Genomic DNA, 24,074 nt, shown 5'->3' on the forward strand with positions numbered 1-24,074 from the left:
TAAAGAAATACAATATCAACAAAAGCTCTTCAGTTCATAATAATAGTGTGACACTTTTGAATCAAACCCCTTTTGCTCTGAATTAAAGTAATAAATCTGCTCCAATTCTGACAGGAATCAGTGTTTGAGCAGTCGATATACAATCGATTGTTGTCAACCCTATTGTTGAGCAGCTATAAGCTACCCTATCAAGGCATACAGATATTAATTAAGATTTCTTTTTTTAGTTATTTTTGTCACAAAATTAGTTATAAAATTTATATAATTTACGCCGTGCTGTCTAAATATACATTCGTGTTTTTTACGCTAAGCAAACCCAAACAGGAAACGGAACAATAACTATCGTTATATAATAAAAATATTTCACGCGCCATAGTATTGCTGTATAGTACTTAAGTAAAATAATCAGAAGTTGTCATAATAAAACCGTCATAGTCCCTGGACACAGACAATGAACACGCGTCTTATTAAATTAAAAAGAAAATAAACTGGAATTCAAAAATCGAAAAAAAGAAGCAGCCCGTATTCCTTTTTCAAAGAGTTCATTTTATACATTTTTATGTAAGTGACTTTAGACGTTTGAAAATTTGAATGTTTTTGCCAAAGGACCCCACCGGAAAGGGATGATTGCCACGTGCCATCCAGGTGGGAGTGTGATTTTTTGTCTGTGCTATATTGTGAACGGAAACGGGTAAAACACGTTAAGTCACATTATGAATTCTCGCTCTAATTAAATTAAAAGCTTGACTTATATTGCCTTCTTCTTTGGATGTGGTAAAAATAATTAATATACACATAACAAAGCGTAATCAGGACAATCTACCATGAAATAAATGAGCAATATATAATTATCCAAATTAAAAGTCTTTCAGTATAATATTCACGTTTAACATAATGTTTATTGCTAATAATATGTACAATTTTGTTTGTGAATAAGAAAAAAGACACCTTTTGTCAGGACTAGCCGGAAACTGAATCACCTAACATTCGTTCCTTACGTAGTTTGCTGGTTTACTCAAGACGTGGCCGTACCAATATAAAGTAAGAAGCTTTCTCGTACCACTCTCAATGTGCTGTTTCTAATAATAAATGCATGATTTATGGTTTCCAACCGACACTATGAACTATGTAAAGGCAAAGCATACAGCGTAACATTGTTATAATATAATAATGTCTTATAGCAGATGCGGCAATAATAAGACCTCGCTAATGGTCCGAAGAAGTATATTTTCTTCGTTCCGCTCACTTTGTTTCAACTCGTTAAAACGACAAATTGGATTTCGGACAAATTAAAGTTAGAGTTTGCTTTGTGCCATTTTAAAATAAGTAAATTTATAATTGCTTGCAAAGCTTTATTTTAATCGTAAAGGGATTCGATGTATTTTTAGTAAGTAGTACCTACAGATCAAGAATTTTACGAACTTCTTCTTTCTCGTGTATTTTCTAGTTCTTTTTCGGCTGAAGCCCGGCTCTAATTTTATGTTAACCCTTTTGGGAAATGCTGTTGTTACTATCAGCTGACAATTTTTACTTCTATGGAATTGTGTGGACTAGTCCTATTTTAGGACTGGAATCTCACACCAAGTCTTTTTAAATAACTAATAAGCATTAAGACATTAAAATTTATGTAGCTTTTAGAATGAAAAAATATTAAAATTAATAATATTCAGCCATAAACTTTAAGTAAATAGATACTAAATAGTAACGCCGGAGTTTCTGTTACGATGACACCTATCTTAATAACTCACTACGCGGCAGGTGTTTAAAAGATAACAGCTAACATAAAACACAGATAACACAGTCGTACAAATGTCGAGTAATTAGAAAAAGCTTGCGCGATAAGATTGAGTCGTTAGTCGATAAGTGATTGGGACAGTAAGAAACAGGGACTGCCGCCATCCCAGTCGCCCCAAGATTAATCTCAGTGGGTTCATTGTGTTCCGTGGTCCTAACACCCGAGATCTTTTTAGAATTGATGGGTCTGGACTGCATTTCTATGAGAAAATACATGTTTTATTAGCCATTCCAACCGCTCCGTTCGCAATAATCCTATTCAAATATCAGTGCTTGGGCTACTGGGACCACGGTCCGAATATCTGTCCGAATAGCAGTCCCAAACGCCCAACGAGCCAATACGGAATATTCCCAAAATATTAAGTTCCTAAGTTGTCGAGCCATTCTGTCTGCTTAACAATTAACTAAGCCTACTATTTGTCTAGTATCAATTTTCTCAGCTTGAAGTTCAAACAATATGATTACGAAATTACGGTAACAATACGGGGCCTGTTGTTACATAATTCTATTAATTTTGCTAACCTAGCAACAATACTAGGCTGGGATACAACACAGAATAGTGAGACTACAGAACAAATCTTTGCACAACATCGAGTAGGTTAGAACTTCCTAAGCAGAAGATTTCTTGGTCAGTACCTACTGATTGGCTGTACGAGGTAATCTTTATTATATTGCGACTAATTTTGGTGAATAAATCGACTAATGACGTACCACCTGAACAACTAGAAATTTGAAATTTTCCAGACAGGTTCTTTATATAACGTAAGTTAGCTGTTTTAGTGCGACAAAGACCTATAGGAAATCCATCCGAAAATGAAATGAAATGAACTGAAATGCATCCGGTCTCGGATGGTTATTGTACTTAGGTATAGCCTAGTTATCTTTGGCTAGATCTAGGTTTAGAATTTATTATTCCGGCTAGACCTAGGAACTATTTGACACTTAGGTCTAGACGGTGTAGTAATGACTAATCTAGGACTAGCCAAAGATAGCTACATCTAGATGTAACCACCTGCGACTGGATGCACCTAGCTCTAGCCAGAATGATAACGGCTAATAGTGGGTAGTGCAAGATAGCTACACCTAGGTATAACCAACTGAGATCGGTTAAACCTAGGTCTAGCCAAAGATAACTAGGCTACACCTAAGGTATAACCAACTGACAAAAAAAAAATATACATAAATTTATATTTAAAAAATGGTAAGCCCTTCTGGCATAATAGGGACCAACACTGTTTGAATGAGTTTCTTTCGGCATTTCTTCTCAGCAGTGGTCGTTCCGAAATGCTAGTAGTTTGTAGCTTTGGTAAACATCATTTAATTTAGAATATGACGTGAAAAAGTGCCTGTGAAGGCCTAATTTCTGAATAAATGATTTGATTTTGTTTTTGATTTTGCCTAGCCTATCCTAGCCTATCTAGCCGCTCTTCGGGGGTTTAGTCGTAACATATACATCGTAACACAGACCGGCTATAGCCTCATCTACTTACATATGTCATAATTACTTTACACCCAGGCTCTCCCGGCAACTGACACACTATCTCTGTCACCTAATTAGCTTCATCTAATTATACTCAACATTGTTTGGCCCGATTACACGATATGCTCCAGAGACGAACGCCAGGGGAGATGGGCGAATCGGGAATACAACGGAAATTCACTATAATGAATAGTGTGTCACATAAAGATTGCTTTTTTTCCTATATAATCATTTGTTACCGCAATGAGCAAGGGTTCCAAGAATCCTGCCCGCCCTTCTATCGCCATTTGCGTCGCAGTTTTGTTTTGCTTGAATAATATGAATGTATTTTTTACAAAACACTTAGGTGCTTACCTACTTTGTACTTTTGAAATAAATATTATAAATCTTAATGTCGGTTTCAAACTATCGCGGACCAGTTTGGCATATATTGCTGATTTTTCATTGCGGTAAATAAAATTACTCAAATAAATTATGCAATGTTCATGCATTCGCGTCCGTATCTGTCAGAGTTCGGCGAGTGTATAGCCGGCGCATACTAGTTCAGCAACTTGCATGCCATCTATCATGTGTATATAGAAATAATGATTGAGTTTTACAGCGACATCTATCGGCTTTATTAACATTTAATCAATTTATATTTTTAGTAACCGTTGTAAATAATAGATGGCGTTATAAATAACAAACTAATGTAGGTTGCACACTATCGCCGCACACAATGAAAATCCAGCAATGTATACCGAATCCGCAAGGTTCGGCTATGCCCCATTATTCCGTTTCGCTCCATTCTGACGTCGCAGCACGTTGTGGCTTTGACGTGCTTGGACGTACGTCTAATGTCCACATAATTTCGTCGCGACCGAGAAAGGGGTCTTTTTTGTGTATTTTAATCACGTTTTACTTAATCATCGTCTGGAGAACTTTCAGGAATTTTTATTGGGTGGCATATTCCTCAATAGCCCAATATTTTGTATATTGTTTCTGAACAACCTAAAGACCGGCGTTTTGAGGGAGGGTAGAATCTATTTATCTACATACTAGCGGCCCGCTCCAGCTTCGCTTGGGTAAACTCTTATAATAAAAAAGCCTATGTTACTCGTGAAGATTTTGTGCCAAATTTCATCAAAATCGACCTAGTAATTTTGAATTTATTTAATTACAAACAAAATACAAATATTTTCTTTGTAATATTAGTATGGATATAGGGAAGGGAAGTCCAAGCAAATATCCTATTGCACTAATTTTAAATAGATGGTACCTATCGGTGGAAGCGATGGTGACGCCCACCTGTGGATCAAAAGGTCCCAGGTTCGAAACCTACTCGTGCCACATGAGTTTGTATAGGTACCAATCTGATTAATGTGTAGTAGTTTTCATAGACCACCACCACCTGCCTCCGGTGAAGGAACGCACCTGTACGCTGGTTAATTATTAACTTGTGTGTGAAAAACATTTTAAAAGTCTTTTTTAACTGACACTGGCAAAAATTTTAAACGTTGTCTGTCTATTTGTCGATGCCTATCGAATAAATGATCTACGAAAAGTTGGTATTAGGTAGAGTATCGGCTGAAGCTGTCTTTTGTCAGAACTTTTAATTAAAACTAGAGTGGACTTTTAACGACTCCGTGGGCGAGGCGAACTCGTCAATGAAAATTTGCGAATAGTTTTTCAATGAATTTCGGAATCGACATCGAAACTCGATTTAGAGTAACAAAACATATTTGCATATAACTTTGAGCCAAATGCCACTGATCTATTTAACTTCCGGGCCAAGTTGGGAAAGTAATGAAACTATAAGTATCTACCTACAAGCTTTGATATAGTTTCACCTATCTCGATGTTTTTTGTCTGTCTGTAATCAAGTCTTTTCTCCTACTTCCAGTTGTACAAGGCAATGCATTACTTATTATGATATGCATGACACCCAGGACCAACGAGGGAACTCATCAACCACACGGATATGGGTTTTTTTGTCAGGCGTTAAATGCCACATGATCTCTCTGACGAAAATGAAAGCTTATGGCAAAAATGACATTTTTGTACAAAATCTTGTATAAAAACACCATGTAGCACGTTTTTATTCCTTGAACGCGATTCGTAGGCCTTATACATATAGCGGGCGGGCGGATGGTGCCTAATAAAAACTATATGTAACATGAATAAATTATGTTATTTTAATCCTAAACCTATACATGAACATAATTAGGTTATTTTAATCCTAAATCTCATGAAATTGTTCCTTAATAGAAAAATATATGAACCTCCCTTTTGTTTTCATCGAATTATCTTTTTTTACTACATCGAATTATTCTTTGAATTCCATAATTTTTCTATTTTTAAACAATATGAGAAGTCTACATATCGCAGAAACAGGAAACCTAAATAGGACCTACAATCGAATTATTAAAATCGATCTTCGAATCTTGATATTCGCATCCTAGCCCGATAACTTATCTTGGTATCAAATAATACGAACTTGCCTTGTTATAATAGCACCATTATAATTTGAGCTGCGTCGTTCTCGCAAACGGTAGCGTGGAACTACGTTTATACCTTTGTTGTTTTCCATCAGGGGTCTAGGAGAAGTGGACAATTATATATATTTTCTTGTAAGCGATATTTCACAGCCTTGGGATAAAAGTGACGATGTAACAAGAGGATGGTTTTGACAAGATACCGTCGTCGCAGGTGACAAAGGAATTATAGGGTAAACACAAACGTTGATAAATTATTCTTTTAAATCAATATAAAAATATAGGCTATACCGGCTCCTATACATTATCGCGGAGCAGTTTGCCGAACATTGGCGGATTAGAGGATACATTTCTGGCTTTTTATTTACAGCAATGATGCTGTAAATAAAACGCTCTCACATAAACTAAGTACGCAATGTTCATATTGTCCATGCTTTGCATCGGCATCTGCCTGAGTTTGGCGATAGTACAACCGACATATATGCACAAATGTCATGTGAACTTACTTTCACTAAATCAAAATATTTGTATACACATATTTTTAAAATTAATTATTTGATTATTACCTACTTTAACATTGGAAGTATTAATTAAGACCGTGTTCCCATTGCTCAATTGCACTGCGTTTTACAATCTATCTTGACTTCAAAATAATTAATCTGTGGTAATGTCAATTTTATGAAAAACTAGATTTTGCCCAGAGCTTCGCTCCCGTGAGAATTTTGAGATAAAATACAGCCTATATGTATGTAATGATGAAAGATTTTTTTTAATCGATTCGGTAGTTTCGGAAATTACTCGCCTCAAACATACAAACTCACAAATACACAAACGCATACCTCTTTATAATAACAGTATAGATTGATTTTAGAAATGATACCTTCCTCAAGAAAATTTACGGATCGTAATGACAGCGCGGCCGAAAGGCTCTGAGAACCACCCTTATATATTTTTAGTATTACGGCATTTTTAAAAATTAGGAGTTACGTAAGTTATAATCATAATCGATTTCACTCTTACGTCTATTCAGGTGAACTAGGTACTTATTATTTTTAATGAAAGTTCATTCGTAAGTATTTTATACTTACATAATTCCCATTTTTCGAAATTATAATATCTCCAGTGTTGCCAGGTAAGGAATACAAACCTCCCGCCCGGAACTAAGTGCAAACAAATCCTTGTGCTGCTAAAACTTCGTTAGCGGAATATGAAATTGGGTCACACGAAAACTCGATCCAGTGAGAAAAGGTATAAACTTACCTGCTAAAGGTATAACTATATATTTAATAAATAAAGATACTATTCAAATAATTAAAAGAAGCGGAAAGACCAGGTTATACAGATTGAATCTAGCTGCCCAAAACTTTGCTAGATAGGTCCGGTTGCAGGGCGTCACTGTACTTACTATTTATGTCACATCTTTTTAACTTGTGACTTGTAAAAGCATACTGAATAAAGCAAACTGAATCTTGAATTAAAAAAAAAACAAGAATCGAAATGATGGTTGAGGTAGACGAACATGGAAGTTACTCCACCGATAAGATAATCTTAAATGAAAATGGTACATATCATAAAACAAACTCCTTGCCATTTCTGCCGCGTCTGTCTGTCTGTTTGCGAAAAACACAAAAACTATGTACTGCACGGATTTTGATGCGCTAATCAAGGTTCTATAAATATTATGTTCTTCCCCCAGGCGAAGCCGGGACGAGCCGCTAGATGTTGGTAGGTAGGCGAAAAGTTATGTCTGATGGCTTTAGGCGACTTGAATAAAATCTAAGAATAATACATTCACAAAGAAAGTAAGAATGCAAATAAAACGAATACAATATCATTCATAGTTTAAGGAAGGCATTTATGTAGCCCCGCCGCGGGATTCGCTCCTGTGGATATTTCGGGATAAAAAGTACCCTACGTGTTATTCCAGATTATATTCTACCCGTGTACCAAATTTCATTAAGAATCCGACCAACGTACATTATCGCAAATGAATAACTAACTTATACACACACATATAGGTAAGGTAGGTACATAGATCCTCGCAAACTTTTGCATTTATAATATTAGTAAGATTCTTTTGTAAAATATTTTGATATTTTTCTTTTGACTGCAAAAATAACAAAGATTTTCATAAAGGTGTAGACACACACGAGCGATCTCTTAATCTAACGTTACATTTCACAGCTGGTTGCGCCTGGAACGGAATACGAGCACCGTTGTGTAACAGTGGTAATAGTGAGGTACACTGGTTAATTGCGTAATTCATGTATGGCCTCTAATTAGTTTGATTTAATTGTAAGTTCAGAATAAATTGAGTGCTTTACTAGAAAAACGCAGCCACGTTTATGAGACAATTAAGGTCAATTTGTGTTATAATATCGACATCAGTAATATTTACCCGATCCATATTGAAAACATGACCATTTGAGATCGACATTTTGTTTAGTGTGGGTAGACGACAAACCTTAATACCGGCTACATCTCGTATCGTAGAACTCAAACAGCTAGATGCCGACACGATTGAATGAACATTGCGTAGTTTGTATGAGAGCTTTTATTTACTGTAATGAAAAACTAGTAATGTATGCTGAATCAGCCAAATTTCGCCCAACCGTTTTGTGATAATATATCTATAGCCAAAACATATTTGAAATCATTTGCATTTTGTCCTCTATATGTATATATTATATCTACCAAAATTAATAAGTTACCTATTTTAGTACATTTCGAACTCTGTGTAATAATCGTCCATTTAAAATGGAGATTCTGCGAAACTGAAATATTTTTATGAATCTTCTAAATTATTAACAATCGCTCTTTTCAAAGAAACTCGCATGAATAATTAATTAACAAGAAAATAAATTCTTATTTTTTCGAATTATTGTACTTGAGATTTGTAAGATTAAATAAAGCTGAAACCAATATGTAAAATCGTGTTGCATTATTGGAAATGTTTGAATTTTCTGAATCGCGCATGCGAAATTTTTAGATTTATTGATTGAAATGCTATAAATATTTTTAAACTGTGGGTCCGTGTATACTCAAGGGACTAGTTGGGAAGTTGCTGGTGTTAATAAACTTCCAGCACTATGTCCGGCGTACCCTGTTATCCATAAGTTTTATAATGATAACAAGGAGTCCCGGATAAGTGCTTTCTGATGCTGAGCGAATGTTTTTCAGCGTTCATTTGCTTGCTGAAGCCACCATTGAGTATACTATGTGACCCGTTTTGAATTTCTATTTGAAGATATCAAAATAACGATTTACGAGATGACGTTTATTTTGAGCAAAATTTTTAACAGCAAACGGTCAGCAAATGGCGAGAGGTGCTCTTTTTATATTCCATTAAACACCAAAATAAATAAAAATTGATACATTAGTTAACACTAGTCGTAACACGAATTTTTTTTTGCATAAATAGTATAATTTTGCATAAATATTATGAAATTTTGGGAGGTCTAAGAAAGTAAACATAACTCTGGTCAGAGCGGCGGCGACGCGACGTCGCGTCGCGACGCGTAAAGTTCCGTACTTGTTTTCATTTAGTTTTTACGACCGCCAACAGTCGCGCGGATTAAAATATGCCGCTGTTACAATGTTTGTGTAAGCTTGGATTATTTTCTTATTGAATCGGCTTACTTGGACGCTGACATGGATTGAAATATTTTATCTAAAACAATGCTTTCCAAGCTGCTAAACTCAAGAGATTGGCCGGTCAACAATGGCCGCACGCGAATAAAAAAATACAAAAATATTTTTTATGAATGTGTTTGTTTGTTGTGAGTGTTTTAAAATAAGATATATTAATTCTTACTTTTCTTTTGCGTACATAGGGCTTATTTAATAGGAAGTCTCAAAGGAGACTGTCTATACACAGACAAAAATAGAAGAAAAAAGTAATTTATTTTTTCTTCTTTATAGAGATACATATTAGGAAACAAACTTGAACAAAGGGAACAGAAAACCCGTTGCCCTTGACGCTGTTAAAAGATAATCTATGAAATAGAATACATACTAGAAATACATATAACGTTCTGTCTCATCTAATTTTGACATAATTGTATTGAATCCTATGTTGTTTAGGATAGATGGGCTGATAGCTCAAGAGCTATTAGCTCCTAAACAGCAAGAACACCTGCCAAATATGACAAACAGCTAGTTAATGTCCTATAAAAAGTTATTTGCCTTGCGGCGCCGCCCGGACGCTGAAACCAGAATCGATACCACCTAGACGTGAAAATAGAATGTAGGTTGATGAAAATACTATACTTAGTCAATAGTAATTATTGTGTGGTTTGACAACTCAGAATGCTGATGACAGTGCGAAACGGAGAAGAATGAGAAACGTAACCTTAGTGTGATGATTTTATATCATTCTTACATATTATAAAAATAAGTGCTCCTACCGCGTCATGAACTCGATAAACAATTTTTGACGGTTTTCACTAATAGATAGTGTGATTCCTGAGGTAGGTTTAGGTGTATCATTTATTATTGTTTTACCCGACCGCTAGAATAAATAATAATCTAGAATAAACGAGACGAATGGGACAGATACCGGCTTTTGGGCTTCCTCTAACTGCCGGGTAGGTATATTATACATATTTCATGTGGCTACGCTTTTTTACAGTTTTGTTTTTGTTCCACGTGTGAAGTCAAAGTCTTATAATAGTAATGTGATATAATAATATGTAGGTACAATATATGTATGCCATAATGCGTGAATATAGCAAAACAGGAATGCGGTCCACCTGATAGGAAGTGGTCACCGTAGCCTATACGCCTGCAACACCAGGGGTATCACAAACACCTTGCCTGCCCTGAATAAAAATTTTCACGCCCTTATTAAAAAATACATGTTGTGGTCTCTAGAGAAAACCATTCACATTATAAAAAAAAACATTATTTAGCAAAAGTAAGTATTCAAATATTTACCCATTCTGCTGCTGGTTTTCGGTCTCGTCTGCTTCATTGCTGACGATGGAATCTAACATTTGTATCTTTAGCATTGTAGACGATTACATGACAGTAATTTTACACTTCACTTGTTTCCACTATGACATTACTATCCAATCCGGTATACTCTGTAACGGGCTTATCTGAAACAAAAAAAGCAGGAATTTATTTTTGCTAAACTGTGTTTCGCAATGTTAACCTTTTTTATTAGGTCATCTACTCCATATCAGATCCAAATAAAATATTGATTATAGAAGCTAAAGGTGTCGCCACTGATAATGAAAGGTACTATAGCAAATAGTACATATTATTCTGAAATATCCTGATCCTAAAATATTATAACGAAGTCCTCTGCCGTTTCTGCGTCTTTCTTAAGGAAGGTTTAAGTGTATATTTTATTATGCTTTTACCCGAGCAAAGCCGCTAGTTTTATATAATTTGTGGCACTACGAAAGGAGCCGAAGAACTCCAACGATTCCTGGACTCAAAGAATAAGAACTTGCATAAAGTATCCAATCCAGGATAAATATCTGGCATGTGGCTGATAGACAGCTGACCTTAATTAGGTAAATTAGAAGAAATGCTCATAATATTTAAATAAATGTTTAAATATTATGAGCATTTCTTCAAAGTTATTCGTGGAAGTGACTTTTGGCCGAATATTACCATAATTTTGTAAGTGGATTTCATTACTTAATGTCTTAATAAAGTTTCCATTATTTACTTCCTTTGGGCGCGGTACCTCGATCTGTATAAAAGTTGTACAATTCCCAGTGACAAGTTTCCAAGAAGTATTAGTTATACTCATGGAAAGTTATAACAAAATTCCAACTTCCACTTTGAGCGTTAATTAATTGGAATAGTTTACCTACCAGTAAATTTGTGACGGTGACGAAGAAGAGCTAGGTCAAAGTTATGCCATTTTCAAATACTACCTATAAATATTATTAGCGCTTCATATCCTAATCAAAGTAAGATGGTAGTATTTAGACGTCTTCATTGAAAATATGTATATATTAGATCTAAGTTGCTGTTTTCCGGGGCTTCGCTCCTGTGGGAATTTTGGGATAAAAACTTGAAATAACACATAGGGTTTGTGTTATTCCAGGTTAGGTACCTATAATCTACCCGTGTACCAAATTTCGTAACAATCCGTCTTGTAGATTTTGCGTGAAACAGTAACAAATATACCTCACACATTTTCGCATTTCTAATACTAGGAAGGTATTGATTGACTAACTGAAGTGCGCATCGTGCCGATTGGTGATTGTTCGCATTGGCGACTTTGTCTAATGGACGGGACTTTTTATAAATACAACTATTTTAAGGCGTATTTTCAGAATAATTGTAAATGTTATTATGATTCTTACATGTATGTAATCAAGTATTGAATAACCGACAGGCTGTTTGAGTAAATGTGTGTGCGGACCAGCAGTGTGCGGGACGCGTGCGCATCTCTGCTTTTGTGCTATCTATTTACAAAGTAGGTATTCACTTCATGTGAATCCCGTTTGTGGCAGTCGAAGAAATTTAGCAATACATTTGTGGACAAAACTCATAGACGCCGACGCTACAAACCCGAGTAGTTTAGTTTAGACGCTATTAACAAAAGGCCATAAAACTTGCGCGAAACTCGTCTATTATTTACAAAAGACCCTTTTCTGGGTACCTGGCGAGAAATGGACCACGTTTATATTTTTTTCTTTACGCTTTCTAAAACTCGAATGTAGAATTTTTGTGTCTGTAAGTATATATAGATTTTTGGATGCTGTTGTGTGGGAGGAGTCCGTGTCTACGCGGTAAATGCGATCTGAGACGCATTTCTGATTGGAAGGTTGTGAAGTACTCAAAAGTACCGAGCAAAAATCAAGCAGCTGGCGCTGTTTGGTGTGGAAAGCGAAGTGCCTAGCACTCAACCCCACCGATGTAGAAGATTTGACTTCTCTTTTGTAAAACAGTACAGTCTTTTGAACAAAGTATATTTTTAAAGTACATTACGCCAATCTTAGTAATAATAAAGCTAAGTTTGATGATGATAATTCCGAAGCACGCCTGAGTTAGCACCATATGGTTGCTGAGGTAATTAGGGCGTGTGGTTCCGCCCTACAGTAGGACCACTCCATACCCTCCTCGTACCACATCCACCGGAAGTGGATGACGTACAAGACGACTAAGGGACTCATAGCCTAGGCAGCTGTAGGCAACAATAGCATTCCTAAGGAAGGTTGACATCAAGCAGCCGGCCGGTAGGAAAATCTGAGCCGAATCTTCAAAAAATTTAGATTATATTTTACACTGGCCCCGGGCCTCGCAGCCCCGAATGCAACTGGGAACATGCGGAGATAAGAGATAGAGGACAATGAGGTACAGCAACTATCTGTTCAATCCAAATATCGTACTACATAATGTACGTACATAGTAAAGAACTACTACTATTACTACTACTAGTACTCAGTACTACTACTAGTATTCAGTACTAGAAACTTTAAATTACTATTGTTTCTGAAAAATTCATGTAGCTTCAACATGATAATAATTAGTAATATTAATAAAATTAAGCTTAGATTGATATCAATAAAAATTAAACTAAAAATTTAAGAAACTCCCCACTCCGAAGTTGCTCGCATCATGTCATCTGCTAGAACAGAACTGACGGTTTCCAAACGTCTCGTTACATATTTTGCAAACATAACTTTCTCGATTAAATTCTCTTTATATTGATTTTATATTAAAAGTTTATGAAACTAATTATAGAGATTAATGTCTCATAAATTTATTTTTATGACAAAAGGTAGTTCGTTGAACTTAGTAATATGTTCTTGATGAAGGGCAAATAGTCGCCGAAACACAGATGTACTGAAGTGGCAAGTTAAAAGCAAAATAATTAATTGCACCTGGGTGTGGTGCGGTGGCGCATATGGTAATGAATATGTTTTTATTTGCAAAATGTAATTTTTACGCAAGATTTCACGAAATAAGGACTTCTACGTCATGTGAAAAATTAAGTTTAAATTTTAAGTTGCTTACATTTTTTATTCTTGCATAGAACGGAATATGTAATATATTCCGTTATATTTCGTAGTTTGCAGTTTATGTACTACTAGATAATATGGTACACGATACACGGATTTTCAAATGAAAAATAAGCAGGTTTAGTTTCGTAGAAATTATCATTATGATTTTTGATTCGTGGTAGTTTTTGACCCATTTTGTACATAATGAGGTAGTACGTATAGCTATATACGTAATTAAAAACCATTTTTTTTATTTGTTGTAGTATGATGTACTTATACATATTAGGTAAAAGTGGAATAAATTAAAATTAAAAGTGTTTATAATGTATAAGTATAAAAACCCAATATTTAATAGATTTTTATATTTACAATATAATCCTCTTTTGTCTGTACGGGTATTTTGGCTTAATAATGAAACAAAAAACTTCTTAAAATTAAAAGTATGCTAGTAAAAACCGTTTTCATATCGGCTTGTCCAATTGTATGTTGGGTAACTTTAATTTAACATGTTTCAGATGGGTTAACGATGGAAGAAACTTTTCAAATCAACGAGAAAACTTCAACGCCTGATACCATTCTTGGTGTAAAATTTCTATTGCAAGTAAGGATTCAAGATACGAGTTAATTAAAAAATTACATCTTCTAAGGCACGAATAGGTATACAGTATATATATAGTATTTATGTATTTATTTATTGAGACATTGTAGTAACAATATAGATTTATGTTGTTGTGTCTATTTAAAAGAAAACAAAAAATTTCAAATCAATGCTGCAAATCATATTTGCTTATCAGCTCAATCAATTGTTTAGAAATGAAGGTGAATAGTCAAATTGACATAGCTACATAAATACATGCGTGGGCTCAAAAACACAATACTTCCACTTTGTGGAGTCGTATAAAAAAGGGACGTCAATATTACCCTTCTTCGGTCATTCAATGCCCAGAAAGTGAGAGTGAGGGCTCAATATCACTCAAGTACTTCCTTTCCCGTGAAGAGCAGGACCCCTGAGAGCTACGAACTCACTAATATATTTATCGAACGCCAACTAAAAAACTTTGATTGTGCGATTTAGACTTTCATCAATTTTTACTTCTATATCTTTCATGTTTTAATGTTGTATTGTGTTATTTATATTATCAATAGATTTAAATACAATCCCTAGTTTTTATAATCAAGACTTGTATATTGTATTACAAATGTTCGTAAATAAATTAAATATTCATCAATCAAGCGCTGTTCCTATGTCGTCTTGTTATGAATACAAGTAAGTTTTTACTATCTAGATACGTTAACAAAATAAAATAACATTGCAGGTAGGAATTCATTTATAAAAAATTAAAATGTAACAAAAATAAAGGAATTTTAATTGGATTTGCATATCTTTTAGTATTTAAATTTGAGCTCATTCCATATATAATTAAACAGAAAAGGTATACCAATAAATGATTTCCACTAAATTTGAAGTTTACGCCTTGAAGCCTTGCGAAAATAAATAACAGCAAATAAAATTTAATGCTTATTTTTATAAGACAATTTTTATCCGTCACCCACTACCAGTCGAATATATTATAACAAGTTTTGTGATAAAATGTTCATGTACTATTTTTGTTATGGTACTATATTTATAATGAGTTTTTTTTACAAAAAAATATTTTTAACATAAGTATTAATGTCGCCAGGTACATCTTGTTGTTTAAAAAAGTTACAACCATTGGAAGCAGGGTGAACTATCCGGTCAAGCTTATCGTAATGAGAGATAAAGCGATGTGGAAAATCCAAACCCTATAGGTCAGTTGGATTAAATAAAGTAATATAAAATGTATGTATTTTGCCATTAAAAATAGAAAGCAAAGAACAATTGCAGGAAAAGTGAGTCTAGTCTCCTCGCAGTTCGCGATGACTAACAGAAACCACCCAATGGTCTCAATGAATAAACCCAGAAATAAATTGCTCAATATGGTTTTACATAAAAAAAAGATGTCAAAATTGCTCTTCTTCGGTGGAGGTGAGAACAGTAAACTGAACTCCGACCACAAGGGGAAGGAAGAGATGCGGCGAAACCTCTCCCAGGCCCCTCCTTAAATCTGCCATAGCAGCTCATGAAAATTTTGGAACCGCACGAAAGTCGGCACAGTTTTAGGCTCGGAACATTAACTCAAACAAGGATCACTATCTCACACGAATGGAGTGAGACAACCCGTGAAGAGCGAGACATCCGATGATGCGGTTCAATGATTAGTATTTCCGTGTGATTTGAGAAAAACTTTGATTGCGCGATTTAGTTTATAAGTTAGACAGTGTTTATAATTGACTAATTCGTTACAATTTATTATGTCACTTCAATCATCTCAAAAATAGTAACAACAAGTCACTAAATGGCTACAGACGATGTGAATTGTAAAAGATGTAATACAATAAATAATAATAATAAATAGAAGCCGCCCCATGCAGATAATATTTAGTCTCTTAAAATATTTCAAATAATTTTGTTCCTATTGATGAGATTCATTTCCATAGATGCATATACACAAAAACTTTTTAATAATTCACACAGAGTACCAATTAGTTTGGAATTTAGAACAATAAAACATCAATACCGCCATCTATTGCTAATATCTTCAATTATTTACTTGATACGGATATCAGTCAATAAAATGAATGTTATTGTAGGTAGAAATGGAATTACAAAATTTTTGCTCAATAATTTTTATATTAAAATTATGTTTAAAATAAGATAAGCAAAAGTAAGAAGAACTGAAAAGTTATAAATAGTAACATACATGTATAGTATGTGTTAAATTATCGATTGTATTACATTGTTAGGTCTATATATTTTGATGTGAACAAGGAGAAAGTGGTATTTTTTGATTAAAAAAATATACATAACGTAAGTAGTATTTTTATCTATTTGCTAGACTGTATTGTAGACAAACAGTATCAAAAATAACTGCGAAAAATAATGCCAAAGTGTAATAATCTTTTGTGATTATAAGCTCAATGAGATCTTTAATAACCATTAACAATTATGTGAGTTTCTATGTTACTATTTATTAAATACTAAAATTAAAATTAGTCAGTTGAATTAGGTTACTTTATTTTAAAAGCTTTTATTTAACTTGTTTCAAAAATTATGTGGTACATATTTTGACACCTACACTGCCAATAATATCATTGTATCAATGTTTTTATATAGGTGTTGTACCTATCAGAATTTAGGTATAAAAAGAATATACACGTACAAGTATATAGATAGTACATCTGCGATATTGGCAATACATACCTACATAGATTTGATTTTGTGAATAAATTACTAAAGCGCTATTCTAAATATCGTCTCCAATTAATCGAGATGATGACATCCTTTTAAAATGTTATATAGGTACTGACAAAATACAATAATATAAACTTTTTGACAAAATAGTAATTTTCTTATGAATTTCCATTTCCAGGACAAGAAATACAAAAGGCTGTCAAAAATTCTTCGTCATTGGTGTTGAGACTTATCAGGCATGCACTCCGTGCCAGCTGCCCGAATCATCATCAAAGAGGTAGTCACTGGGTTCATATTGTCATATGGTAAACCATATCCGTTATACTACGGGAATTAGACCAGCTCCCGATACCACTGGCTCAACGCGAAGAAACGGACGCCCACTGTTCCAAATTCAAAAATCTATTTAAGTTAAATTCTGAAAAAACTTTAACATCGCGATTCAGAATTCTTACCTGAATCTATTTAAATCTATTCCCAGTTCCCCAAAATTTGGAATAGCTATTGTGTTTACAAAGGACAACACCCACGTTTTTTGCAACTTGGGGCGGCGCGGACGGCCTGTCCGCTCCGCACTAGTATAATAAAAAAATATGACTGCAGATAATTCATTTTTAGGACTACTGTTACAAGACCAGTCGTTAATATGGATGATGATGATCAAATTCCATCCAGTAGTTTTTGGATTTAGACAGACAGACAAAAATTGTTTTGGCTTCTATTAGTCCCATAAAGTTATCCCCTTATAATTTTATTTTATATCTCTCTTGTACAGATCTATATCTGTACACACATTATATCTATAGATATAATAAAACGTGATAGATATAATAAACTTAGCGTGTCGACAAATTTATTAGTCGACACGCTAAGAAGAACAATCTATATATATATAATCTATAGATACTAATAAATTTGTGAGGATCAATACAATGCAACCGAAACAGCACTTTCTCTGACGTCATACAGCTCCTTCAGTATGCAGGAGGTAGGACACATAAAATAAAACAGGTCATTATGTAATTACAGGACTTAAATCATCAGCCTTTTAATCGTCCCAACCTGTCAACATCAACATTATCTTGCTGGGACACAGGCTATCCCTGTGCATGCATGGATAAGGAGAATACTTAGTTTACTTATTACTGATAACTACAAAGTATCCCTGAAGTGCTAAAATCCAAAAGCATTAAACTCATTTGCTTATAAATCTTGTTTTTAGCTTAGAAAACACTAAATGGTAGCATTAAGGTGAATAAAGAGCATATAACATTAATGTTGTGTTATTGCTAGCCGAGGCTAAACGAGCGCCATTCACAGAATAACCACAGTACCAGATGTATAATTATTTACAGAATAAATATCACGTATATATCTGACTGTGTTTCGTTTATCATATGGTTGCATTTTTTAAAGTTAAGAAATAGTTAATAATTAGTTGTACTTAAATATAGTGTCATATACCATCTTTTTTATTAGAAAATATTAGCATTTTATTATGGATTATGGTGGCCACTGTTCGGTTTTTAGTTAGTCGTTTTATTTAGGTAGTCTATATGCCCTCTGGGGCTAATAATAGTTGACGGGTCGACGTCAGGCAGTCATATTGAAATCACAGCAAAATTTTCAAAATCTTAAGCATTATTTTTACATAGGGTTTCGCGACGTCACAGACCCAAAAGAAACTGGGAACACGAGAAGATGAGAGAAAGATGTAGTTAGTAATTTACCACTTCTATACCAACATTGCTTTATGTTCTGTAGCTAAACGAGCCACAATACCTCGGAGCAGAGCAATATAAGTGCTAGCAATAACCACGTTACGAGCTTCATAAATTTTTGAACAACAATACTTTGTGTTTGTATTAAAGTGTTATAATACATATTTATAAGATATAATAATATCTTCGATATTGCTTTTCAATGTAGGGAAGAAACGAAATATGAAGAAACGAGAGATATTTTCCCATTAACTCTCAATACACTTGGAACACATTTTTTGCTTCAATCTATATATTCTTAAAAAAAACAATCGTAAAACTAGCAAATTAAAGTTATGATACAAATTAAACAAAATAAACCGAAAAATCAATACTAATAATAATATTATAAATACGAAAGTCTGTCGGTCTATTACGCTATCACTGCAACACTGATGATGAATTGATATGCATATAGTTAAAGACTCGAGTTCAAACTTAGGCCACATTTTTTTCAAATTTCACCTTCCCAGAGACCAGAAAGAAAGGTTAACATTTGAATGTCAATATGCACTGAAACATTTTATCACGGGCGAAGCTGCAGGAAACAGCTGCTCTTGTACAATAAAGTAATAACTACCTAAATAGCTGTATATTGTATTTACCTAGAAAATTGAGACTCTGAATGTTCCAATGTATGATCTACGTGTTATCTATTTGTTCAGGGCATAAGTTGTCACTTCGAGGTGCATGATCCTCAAATTTCCAAGGTATTTTGACAAAATTTAGGTGATTTTTTTCAATTAATGTAACTAAAATAACTACAATACGAACTAAACTTATCATTATATATTTTTGAATTGCAAATTAATATTTAACATTATCTTTCAATTCAATAATCACGAAAAACCTGAAACGCGCTTTCAAAGTTTTCAGGACAGTTACAATAAATACAGTCCACCAATATTACACGTGGGGTCCGTATCTCCTGTGGGAAACAGTTTCAGAATAGCTTGCAACTATTCTCCATACAATATCGCTTAAAAGCGTTTCACTAAACACTATTTATAAAATGTACATCCAGCTGACTAGCAATCACATGCCATTACCATACTGGAATCGCGATACCTCATTATAATTATTAAGATTTCGATTCGATACACAATACACAAGGAGATAATTTGACCTCTTTTGTGGATTATACAATTTCTGAAAAATTATAATACGTATTTGGATTTGAAAATAGGCATTTATAAGTGAAAGCAGAATAATGAAATTGAGTGTAGTACAACATTTAAATTCTAACCAAAACTGATGGATGTTTTTTGTATTGAACTAAGGAAAATAATCTAGAGACTAAAAAAATAATAAGACAACTTCTCTAATTTGTTATTACAAAATGACAAGAAATTTTATTTCAATTCCCACGTTACATCACTTGCTTATGGAATGCAATGATGCCAATCATTGCATTCCATATGCAAGTAAAGAGCTGTGATAACAGGTCAAAAATGACTGTTATTTCGCTGACGAATGTGTTGTTGGAGTCCCACGTGACATATATTTACCCGTAATTCCGGTAACGTATGATGCTCGTAACGTAATAATACGAAAAAACGGAAAGCATGTGACAAAAATATACAAAATTCGTCATCATTTGTTATACATTAGCGACCCGACCTTGCTTCTTAGTTATGTAGGTATTGAAATTTCTGTGGGTATAGGGCTGTTTATCCAAACCAAAATGTGCTAGGTTGACGTTGTCGAGTATATGCGTGCCAATGGACTGCCTACTAAAGGTTGTTGAAGCAAAGCTAAGAAGAAAAAGTAGGACAGCGGATCCTGGGCTCCGTATCGGAGCGTAAGGATAAGTAATACATACAAAGGCAGCCGAATTATATATATAAATTCATAACTTTAAGGTTATTTTTTGATCCTTTTGTAAGAAATGAGAGAGAATGAAATACATAAATTAGCCCATACAAATTTTCTCATCCAACAGAGAAAACGCATCTTGTGATCTTACAGTTGTTTCTTATCAGATTTATGTATTTTTTAGCATTATCACAAGATAGTAATCTATCAATGAAGGCTTTAAATGATGATTATTTTTGTAGATTGCTTTGATTTTAATCGTGTCTTGTTTTTCGACTGCCATTTTCTTAGCTGCTAACATCTACCTAAATGAAACATTATTCCTCACTAGTAAACCACTTTTAAATCTTTTCCTAAGCGATTTTCCTTGCAAGAAGTCTACATGTAGTAAACTCCTCACCACAGGGGTGGACTACAAATAAAGTCCATTTAGAAAATTTATAGACATTTTATATGCACAACTATGTTTCGACCACCCACTACGGTGACAATTTTAGTGTTTTTACAAAGTTAATATTTACTTCTGGTTGTGTTTAAAAAATAACGTTTTCAACTGGTTGTGTATTGCGGTTAGCGTGTAGTTTTTGTGCAACTAAGAAAACAGCATACCTTTGAACCACACACAAGTTTAGTTATACATTACAAATTTACATTTAAAAAATCCCAGATTTTGAAAAAGCTTCCATATTGTCACATTAGTTCCATAATATGTTATGGTTTCATTGTCATGTTTTAACCAAGTCGGTAGCTAAAGGTTAAACTAATTTTAGGTACCCCTTTTTATCCTCAGGGGTTAATTAGACTTTTGTAGCTCAACATAGAATCACGGTCGAGTGAAGTCGATGATTAAAAATTAAACCGATGCATCGATGCGACTCGGATCGGAACAGGTCGATATGAGAACTTATTCGATAACTTCTGTTGACACTATCAGATGGTTATTATGTAGTTTTATTTTTCTGTGAGAACTGGTAGCGGCAAGCCTCGATCTATATCTGTACTATTCCATACTAATATTATAAATCGGTTTTGTTGTTTGTTCTTTTTTCACGTCAAAACATTGGATTGAGGTGATTTTTGGTGCTGACATAGTTGGAAAGCTGGAGAATGAGTTGGTTTACTTTTTAGGTTTTTAGATAACGTCACAGGTTACGCGTAACAGAGCATTCTAAAGCGGTGTTATGGTGTGTTGTGTGAAGTCGTGCTAGTCGAGGAATTTTCATTGACCGGTGGCTGGTATGGAGTTCATCTAAAAGGGCGTGTAAAGATTGATTCAGGGCAGCCAACGTGCATGTGACACCCCTAGTGTTGCAGGCGTCTGTCAGGCGTCCATAGTCTGCGGTGACCACTTTCCATCAGCTGGGCCGCATGCCTTTTTGCTTGCACCATAGTATAAAAAAAAAATTTTTTTGCTTCTTGTGCAAGAAGAAACAGTTTTATAGTAATATTTACTGAATGGCCAATACATTGTGTCAACCTCTCCATATGCCCAACGCAGTAATCCCTGGGGAGACCACCCTCGACAGTTGACAGTAACAAGACACCGGACTTGCTTCACCGCACGTGAACAGAAAGTGATAAATTTGGTATGGCCTTTGGTCTCTGATATATTATATGATGTATTTGAGGTCTAGGCTACGGCTTTTTTTAAGTTCGGCCGCGATTTAAATAATTCTTTCAATAGTACCTATATACGAATAGTTTTATAGGTGGGGGCAACAACTTTCAAAAGCTGGTGATGCAGGCCTCCATTAGGCTGCGGTGGTCATCAAGTCTGTTTGCTTGCTTAGTATAAAAAAAGCTAATCAGTCTAATTATACCGAACGGATTTGTGAAAAAAAAAATACCAAACCAAAATTTAAATCACGACGAGTTTTCTCTCCCAAAAATTTCACATAATAAATAAAATTAGTATATATACCAGAGTACCCGATAAAAAAAATACTGAGATTTTGCTATGAAATTCACGCGGGAGAAGCCGCGGGCAAAAGCTAGTAATAAATAAAATTAAGAAAAATTTTATTTAGAGAGCTTAGCTAGAAGTTTTTATAAATCTGGTTTATATAGGTACCTACTTCGCAAAGTTGAAAATTGCGTTTGCTTCTTTGAAATTATACATGTAATTAGAACGGACAGGGAAAAGTTATACTTACTTTGATGTGGCATTTCGCGTTGTGATGTACCTAATGCCAGCTCCACACTGTCGCCGAACTCAGACACATATCGACACGAATGCGTGAACATTGCGTAATTTGTATGAGAGCTTTTATTTACCGCAATGTATACCCAGCAATGTATACCGAATCCGCCAAAGTCCGGCAAACGACGACAGTGTGAAAACATCTGTTTTAAAGAAACATAGGAAAATGTAAATGTATAATGTGTTTATGCATATATTGTAATGCGCATTGCAGTTTTGCAGCAATGCACTGTCAAAAGTTACACAGTAACTTCTACAAGCTTTGGCGTTTGTTTGGTGGTGTATTAAATAAATTATGATATTGTATTAACAATACAATACTTTGAGTTGGAAAAGAATAAAATCTATTATTTTTCGTTCATTTTCGAATATTTTTTTCGGTTGAGTAGAAAATTATAACAAAGATAAACATTGAGTCTCTTGCAGTTTGTCTGGATATGTTCATAACATATTAATCCATTCGGCTTAGTTCGTCTTCTGACTAACCTTAAACCCTATGTTTGCAGAAAGGGCAACAGCCCTTGAAAAGACGTAGAAGGGCAGGTTCGCAATATCCAGTAAGCCTAAACTGGAGAAGTTTCTCCGTAATCTAAAGAGCTAATAAGCGTTAGGAGAACTGTACTGTACAGATGAGTAAAAACGTTTGTTGAATTGAAACCGTTTCGATTCTTATAAAGTTTATTTTTAAAAAATATAATTTTTAAATTAAATTGAAATTAAATATGTGGAAAACCATTCTTACGTTATAAAGTCAAAGTTATTTATCCTACTAATATTAAATTTGTGAAAACTCCTCATGTATGTTTGTTACTACTACTACTTATTGACAAGTATCCGGAAATAATGTTATCTAAAAAAAATATAAGTAATGATAGTTCTATTTTGATAATTCTCTCCCAAAAGGTCACATCAAGAAGTCAAGGTCCTGGATGAATACAAAAAACAGTTTAGACTGGAATTTCAATATTATTCAAATAATTTGTTTATAACCTTTCTCTTTCTACCAAAAGGTCATCGTTTAGAGGTCTGGGCTTATTCACCTTGACATTGAATATTGATAATAGACATTGAACTTGATTGAATTGTCTATAACATTTATTGAATAATGGCCCCTCCCCCGAGCACACGCCATGAAGTCGCTCATTGATCGTAACTCAACTGGAAAATGAACGATTGAGTCCCGCCTCGGAACATCGACTTTTTTCTCAATTCTTGGTTAGTATTTTGTTTGTCTCTTTATTGTTTTGTGTTACCTACGTATCATAATAAGGTTTTAATTAGAGTAATAATAGAAAATTTTGTAAATC

At 34.2% G+C, this 24,074-nt stretch overlaps 1 protein-coding gene and 1 long non-coding RNA gene across 3 annotated transcripts in view; one reads left to right on the top strand and one right to left on the bottom strand.

Moving 5' to 3' along the window:
- The window catches only part of RapGAP1 (Rap GTPase activating protein 1), a 223,226-nt gene that overhangs the window by 152,727 nt on the left and 46,425 nt on the right, over positions 1 to 24,074 (bottom strand). The window contains exon 2 of the mRNA XM_053755089.2: positions 10,684 to 10,847. Within this exon, the coding sequence (XP_053611064.1) occupies positions 10,684 to 10,757 (74 nt within the window). The 5' untranslated portion in view covers positions 10,758 to 10,847. The remainder of the gene's footprint in view (positions 1 to 10,683; positions 10,848 to 24,074) is intronic.
- On the top strand, positions 16,396 to 18,368 carry LOC128675593 (uncharacterized). Of its 2 annotated transcripts, XR_008405305.1 has the most exons (3): positions 16,396 to 16,608; positions 17,171 to 17,269; positions 18,022 to 18,368. It is a non-coding gene; the product is annotated as an uncharacterized LOC128675593 (long non-coding RNA). The 2 variants fall into 2 exon arrangements; XR_008405304.1 differs by having other exon boundaries at positions 17,171 to 18,368.

The sequence above is a fragment of the Plodia interpunctella genome, chromosome 14, assembly GCF_027563975.2.
Source record: "Plodia interpunctella isolate USDA-ARS_2022_Savannah chromosome 14, ilPloInte3.2, whole genome shotgun sequence".
NCBI lineage: Eukaryota > Metazoa > Arthropoda > Insecta > Lepidoptera > Pyralidae > Plodia > Plodia interpunctella.